This window comes from Gossypium arboreum, chromosome 13 (genome assembly GCF_025698485.1).
Source record: "Gossypium arboreum isolate Shixiya-1 chromosome 13, ASM2569848v2, whole genome shotgun sequence".
In the NCBI taxonomy this organism is placed as follows: domain Eukaryota; kingdom Viridiplantae; phylum Streptophyta; class Magnoliopsida; order Malvales; family Malvaceae; genus Gossypium; species Gossypium arboreum.
The window spans coordinates 12,906,994-12,914,190 of record NC_069082.1 but is presented as its reverse complement, the minus strand read 5'-3'; the positions used below and the strand labels follow the sequence as shown (position 1 = coordinate 12,914,190).

Here is a 7,197-nt window from a genome sequence, read left to right as displayed (position 1 = left end):
TACTTTGGCATTTGTTAATTTTTCAGTTTAGGAGGTCGACTTGTCATTTTAGCTTTTAAAATTAAAAAGGGTGTCCCTCGATTCAATGTTGGGCGACATGTTGTTGGTGATTCAAAACAATCTGTAATTGTTGTATTTGTTCCATTGAATCTTCCACTAAATAACAAATTGACATGATCAATTGAGTGAGTAGTTGGGTCCGTCAAAGGAGTTAACAATCAAGTTTGAATCACTCGCACAGTTGAGAATGTTGATTTGAGTCGAGTTCTTCTATATTACAAGGATGCCAAGAATTAAATTGTGGAAGCTACTTTCAAGGTTATTTAGTCGGTAAGGGTAAACTGACGAGTTGTTCCCGCAATTAATTTACATGCATAAGGGTTGGTAGTTTGACCTAGAGGTGAAGCTAGAAAATTTTTTGGAGGGCGAAATTAAATTGTATATTTTTATGATAGTAAAAATGTAATTTCACCATTTTTATAGCTTATATATTTATAATTTTTAAAAGATTAAATAAATTTTTTTATCATTTTTAGGGGAAAAGTGCAATTTTACCATTATTAATTTAAAATTTTATAAATTATAAAGGACCTAAATGAAAAAATTTTCATTTCAGGGAGGTTAGGGCACCTGCCAACCCCTTGGCTTCACCACTAGTTTGACATTGCTCCTTGATCACTATAACTGACTTATTGTTTGGAAGAGAAAATCCGTTATTCAAGATCAGTTTGAAATCAAAGTCAAAATCGCGCCTAAAGCTAGAGCTTTCGTATTATTGGTTAATTCATATTTAATTTTGATTTGTTTAAAAATCACCTGCAAAACGTCTTAATTATAACAAATTACAAATTCGGATTGATCAATTCTCCTGAGATTGACCTTATTCCTATATATTGTGAATTTATATTCTGTTTAGGCATAAAATATCTTTTTGTGGATTTGGCACCTGCTTACTCTCTTTCACCACTACATTCCTCTAAATGACCGGCAAGAAAAAATCTTTAGTAGAAACAAAAGAATATTGAGAACTTCATCGCTTGTATGATTCAACTCTAAAGGAATCTACAAAAAAAAACACCTAAATCACAATGATACAAGACATGCCACCAAAGATTTGCCTTAGCATAAGAGACACTATTGGGAAAGTTTTAAGAAAGGGACAATGGATGAACTCGTAGAAAAGACACTACACTATGATCGTTTTAAAATGTTTGATCCTTATGTGAATAACCTCTAAAGGGATGTCGAAATATAATTGTTTATTTTTCATATGTAATGTGAGTTAAAATCTAAAATAATTCTAGAACTCATTTAACCAATATTAAAAGCTTCAATAAAATATCCAAATTTAAAAAAACTCAAAAGAAAGCAAATAGAAAACATTTTAAAAAACATTAAAATCTTATTTAGAAATTCAAAAAGAACTTCTAAAATTTTGAAAAGATTACAAATATTCAAAATATTCACCAAGAATCCAAAACGTTTAGAAAACTTCTCCCAAAAATTCATTAAAAACTGTAAAATACTCGTGTATATATATATATTATTAAAAATTCTTAAAAACATTAAATTACACAATTTCAAAAAAATTAGAGTTTTCCACTTTTTGAAAAAATGTACGAAAAAATTCTATAAAAGAAAAGTTTTTTATAATTATTTTTGTTAACGGTATGATATCACTTCTAAATTTTAATAAAATCATCAAAAACATATAAAAATAGCGTTTAAAATCCAAAAATTAATCTATAAAAGAAATGAAAATTTTCAAAAGAATATAAAAAATCATATAGCAATTAAAATTTCCAAAGTTTCAAAAATATTCAAATACAAATAATTATATATTGGAAACTTAGAAATTTTAAATTATTTATGTTCTTTATTTTTGTAATAATATTTATAAAAATGTTAATATTAATTAGATAGGACGAGCATAAGCACATGAATTATAGAAAAAATAATATCAATATTAATTACAAAAAAAAAAAAAGACATTATTTGGCATGTCTTTATATCTGCATGGGCATGAATAACTACCAAAACTATAATATTAATTAGCATAAGGAGTTTAGTAACAGTTCATTGTCAGAAATTTCCGCTGGATAGCTTGCAATACGTATCAGGAAATCAATTCTCTTGTAAGGTTTCCCTGGAAAGAAGAGTTTTGCTATCAACTATATCCACCAGACAGTAAATTCTAGTATACTAGTAAATTACAGTAATACAACACTAAACTAAGTTGGATTTTATGCTCTGTACATAGATTATATAGTGAAATCAAGAGCTTTCACAATTTAAAACAGTTCTGGGTTGCAACTATTGTTGCGAAATTTGTGCACGAAAAATGATGATAAGAGGTGCACTAAGCAGAGCACAGGGTACCCCGTTGTTTCACTAGCAACCCTTTTAATTTCTTTATAAGAAGGGGATTGTCATGCATGTAGTCTAGGAATGACTTCCTCAAGCTACGCAACAACTCTATGTCATTGTTGCCTGGCTTAACATTAAGCAGCTTTGTAAACAGGGCCTTCCATAGCTCAACATTCCAATATCTGAAAGCAATTGTGCAAAATTATAATGGAAGTTCAGAGACGGCACCACCAAGTAAAAGAATAAAAAGGAAATACAGCTCTTGATTTATTTGTGAATTTCTAAGTACCGTTGCCAATGGGTCAAAAGAAATTAATTACGAAATCCGCGCCAGAACTAAACTACAATGAATATGCAGTGATGAAAGAACAATACCGTTTAAAAGATGATTTTGGTAGATAAATGTAGCCACCATCTGAGGCTTTTCTTTCAACTTCCATGTAAGTATTATGCAGCATCATATGGACAGCAACACATAGGCCATATGTGTCTGTCTGTTGACAAATTACACAGCAAGGTCAAGGTAATCATTCTGGGGAAATTAAAGACACCAATTTGCAATCGTTCATGAAACAGAGACTTGCCTGGAAGGTCCATGGTTTTTTCTCTTGCATTTCAATACAACAAAACCCAGAAGTTCGACAATCACCAGTAAATTCTGTGTTCTTGGGAAAAAGTTGCAGATCAATCCCCCTCCCCCAATCGACAAGGTAAAGACCCTGCCAAATAGAACTTTTAAGAACAAGGCCTAATTGTCCAGTGCTAACTATAAAATTCCATAGTTTATATTCACACAGTAAACCTGATCAAGCCAAGAGCCAGTTCGATCTTTAAACCCTTCTTCTGAGAGGTCATCCCTGGAAAATGTTAGAAATCCATGTAATACATGTCAAACCCCAAAATTAACTTAAATAAGTAAATAAAAATGCTCAAATGAATTCCATTTTGTAACTAAATAATGTTAACAATCACTTTGAAGCCAATTTTGGACTTTAGAAAATAAAATAATGTTAACAATAACTTTGAAGCCAACTTTGGACTTTAGAAAATAAGTACTCAAAATGTTTTGCCTTTCTGAAAAATATATATATTTGAAAGGTGAACAGCAGAGGTACAGCATAAATATCTCCATGACTTTTATGAACAGTTACAAATGGCTTATACATTAGTGCGCTGGTCCGCTTACATGTAAATATCCAGGCTACTCCCATTTAAGGCTTCTTAATAACATCAAGTGCAATGTCATTAACTTTTAACCATCAGGAATGCAGTGTTTACTGTGGTAGACTTAAAACTCAGACTAGAAAATAATAGTTCAGACATTGTCATTAAGGTCATTAGTTTTCCTTTTATAAACGTCATTATTGTATTTACTGATTTTACAGAATACATCAAAAACCAAGATACAGTTACAAGTAGGCTGCACAAAACATTCAGTCATGACCTATAGTAATGAAAAGGAAACACTTACTTAGAATAGCGAATGAGAAGATTATCAGGCTTGAAATCACCATGAATGATGCCAACACTATGCAGAGTTTCCAACATGTAAAGCATCTCTGTAGTGTAATAAATGCACAATACCTCTTCCATGAATTTGCCAGTAACTACATAAGAATTAATGGCATCCTGTACAACACAATGGCAAATGTTAGAGAAGCCTCCTTTGGCTTGGCTGGAGCTGTAGCAGGACATAAACCTACCTGAAGTGTCCCATGAGCTAGATAGTCGCATATGAGTATGCTACAATCAGAATATATATGAATTTTATGAGCAAAACCAAAGCTTGATCTCTGATACAATGAAATTAGAAAAACAAGAAAAGCTCATCAGGCCAGAATACACTGATAATGATGTATAATCATAAGCAACTAGAATTGTTGGACCTGTTTGCCTGAGATACGTTCATCAAGTTGACGGTACATGTAGAATTCCCAAGGGAAAGCAGGCCTTTGTATCTGCAAGAAGAGTTTTGTAATGTTAGAACAGAGTCCAAAATGTGAAACTGTGATCTTTATCAAAGGTGAAATTGACCTTTAATGCAACAGCATCATCAGGATTGCTATCGACATATGCTTTAAATACTTGAGCAAAGCCACCCTGACCAGCACACCCCTTGATCTGATACTTCTTTCCGCCTTTTGAAAATATAGATAAAAGAATAACACATACAGAGGAAAAAAGAATCCAAGAGATATATTAATTTTCCAAAAATAAAAAAGGCTTGCTTCGTCACTATGATACAGATTCTCTTCAATATTTCACAATTTGCATCAATTTTTAGAAGGGGTAAGCAAAAGACTAAGGAATATGACAAAATAGGTAATGATATGAAGCTAAGATAACCAAGAGAAGGTGAAGGAAGTTGCTTGTAAATATAGTCACGGTGTTAAGCAAAACCATAAATCAGTGTTGGCAGCAAATTTTGATCTCATAGTTTACTGTGAACCTTTTTCTCACCTTTAATCTCACTAATTATTCACATAGATCTGGTTTGACAATTATGGTTAGAAAATTTTCACACGACACAGTTCAAAGCATCAAGCTAGAATCATATTTCAGCATCACAGTAATTACCTATCTCAATAATTTTATTCCTTGATGATTTCTTCAAAGAAGATAAGGCCACTTTTCCAGAGTAAGCTTTCTTACTCAGGTGGTATCCCTGAAATAAATGTCAAAAAGGCTAGAATAAGACTAACCAGGAATAAGACTAAAAAGTGAAGAAACATGCAACAAATCTAAGCAAACTCTCACATCATATTTTGTGATTCGTGGATGTATCTTCTTTAAAAGCTCTTCAACGATGAAGGCAGACCATGGATTAATAAGTTTCATGCCAACCTCAACTTGTTCACCTCCGGCAACCTGCAGCACGTGTATGTCAACAAACTCAAGGAAAAAAGAAATGGAAAGAAAACAAGGGTTTACCCACGCAGGCTTTTTAATTCTAAATTCAAACGAAGAACACTTTGTGATGTAATGTAAGACTCTTTTATTAGTGAAATGTTTATCAATGATTCCCCATTAGGCATCTGTAAAAAGGGTTAAAGGGAAAAGGCTGTTGTTGAAACCTTAGGCAGTCATTTAGAAAAGATGCAAAAGACTGAACGCCTATTGATCCATGAAATCTCAAAAAAAATAACTGCATAACTTCAAACTTCATCTTATGAGGAAAAACTTCAAAATTATCATATATAAGAGGAAATTATTTTGCATTAGCCTGATATTTCCAGAAAATCATACAAGGTGATGCATAGTGAACTCTTATCAACAATTTGAAGTGTATAAATTATAAAAGAAAGTCAAATTCTGCACCTCTGTACATGTACGCATGCATCTGCTGTCATAAATGTGATGGTAACATTCAAGGTTAAGCTTTAATTACCTTCCCAAGTGAGAAAGTATTAAGCCTTTCAGACATTCTTTTGACAAATAAGGATTGTGCCCACTTTAGCTTCTCAATTGGCTCAGCTTTTCTATTCTCCAAACATAATAGAAGTATCAATAATCAAAACATCAATCCCCAAAAAAAAGGGCTATTATAATTCACATAAAGAGGAAAAAAATACAAAACCTTGAAATGCCTATATGATAAATGATGTGTGCTTCCTTCCACTTCCCTTTGGCTTCAAGAAAATATGCGTACCACTCATAAAGTAGAGAATGTCCAATACATATCTCATTCTCCTCCATTTCTCTAAAAATATTTTCGTAATCTTTACTTCCTTCTAACTGAAAAAGAAAAACACACACAAAAAAAATTGAGTTAATGCAATATCTAGAGCCCCATAAGCTTATGCATCAAAGGTACCAAATCGACGAACATAATCGAAGCATTACTTGTAGTAAGTAAAAAAAAAAATTCTTAAATCTACGTTAAAATTCAAGCAATGCTGGGAAAAGAACTCAATGAAGTTATCTGAACGCTCAAAAACACCCACCATAAACGTGCACGTTGAGAAATTTTCTAATTCACTCTCTCTATGTAAAAGCATATAAGCTCGAACTATATAAAATTATACAAAACGCGAAAAACCAAATCAAACCATTAAATAATTGGCTATCAACCTCAACCAATCGTAACAACTAGCATCTTGAAAATTCGAAAACCAAAACTAAACCGCAAGAGTAAGCAGATATAATTACATAAAGGAACCAAATCTTAAGAAATCTAAGGTCGTTTCTGTATTGGGCATTGTTCTTGAAAGTGGAAATACAATCTGATAAAAGATTGTCGAGATCTCCACCAGAGCGGTTCCCTGAGTACCAGTCGTCCAATTCCTTTTTTATAGACCTGGATTTGCAACAAGTTAGTGAAAAATATTTATAGCAAAGAATTTATAGAAACTTAAATTGTAAGAAAACAAGAGAGAGAAGAATACAGTAGCCACGGGAAGAGAGGGTCGTTAGCGTAGGAGGAATTGTTCAAATCTGTCGGGATGATAACCATATCTTCTTTTTCCCCAGGAAAAGATGGACTGAAGAATGAGAGGGAAATCTTTGCTTTTCAAATTGGTTTCATCACACGGTTGGGCGCTGTTGGAAGTTGAACTTTTGTTTTTTTAAAATACTTTTTGTTACTTCAATTTGACACCTTTTTAATATGGTACATTTACTATGTTTTGATGTAATGCGATTCCGGTATTTAATAAAAGTTAAATATTTTGGTATCTAAATATTAACAATGTTAATTTTTAGTGTTTAATTGAATTTTAAAGTTGATTTAATGAAAATTAATAATTAGCTAATAATAATGCCATTTAATTTTTAACATATCGGTTCTAAAACTCGAATTAAATCACATCTATCAAATTGAAATTAACACAT

General features: G+C 32.0%; 1 protein-coding gene across 2 annotated transcripts; it reads right to left on the bottom strand.

Annotated features, from left to right (window-relative positions):
* Positions 1 to 2,051: 2,051 nt before the first annotated feature.
* On the bottom strand, positions 2,052 to 6,975 carry LOC108461889 (mitotic checkpoint serine/threonine-protein kinase BUB1). 2 transcript variants are annotated; one of them, XM_053024358.1, is made up of 14 exons: positions 6,753 to 6,975; positions 6,517 to 6,664; positions 5,945 to 6,102; positions 5,756 to 5,846; positions 5,125 to 5,235; positions 4,945 to 5,032; positions 4,402 to 4,505; positions 4,254 to 4,325; positions 4,071 to 4,160; positions 3,839 to 3,996; positions 3,170 to 3,224; positions 2,948 to 3,086; positions 2,743 to 2,857; positions 2,052 to 2,549 (listed from the first exon to the last, which is right to left on the bottom strand). In XM_053024358.1, exons 1-14 carry the CDS (start codon positions 6,818 to 6,820, stop codon positions 2,360 to 2,362), a joined length of 1,587 nt encoding a protein of 528 aa, XP_052880318.1. In that variant the 5' UTR covers positions 6,821 to 6,975; the 3' UTR covers positions 2,052 to 2,359. The 2 variants fall into 2 exon arrangements, with proteins under 2 accessions (XP_052880318.1, XP_017617354.1); XM_017761865.2 differs by having other exon boundaries at positions 2,743 to 2,861; positions 2,952 to 3,086.
* Between the last annotated feature and the right edge of the window lie 222 nt (positions 6,976 to 7,197).

Bases quoted from the DNA above. Each gene is read 5' to 3' on its own strand.
- LOC108461889 (XM_053024358.1), bottom strand. From the start codon at position 6,820: ATGGTTATCATCCCGACAGATTTGAACAATTCCTCCTACGCTAACGAC. The intron at 6,103-6,516 runs GTAATTATATCT...TTTCTTTTTCAG, and splicing joins TTAAGATTTGGTTCCTTTAT to TTAGAAGGAAGTAAAGATTA. The intron at 3,225-3,838 runs GTAAGTGTTTCC...AACATTTTCCAG, and splicing joins CTTCTCATTCGCTATTCTAA to GGATGACCTCTCAGAAGAAG.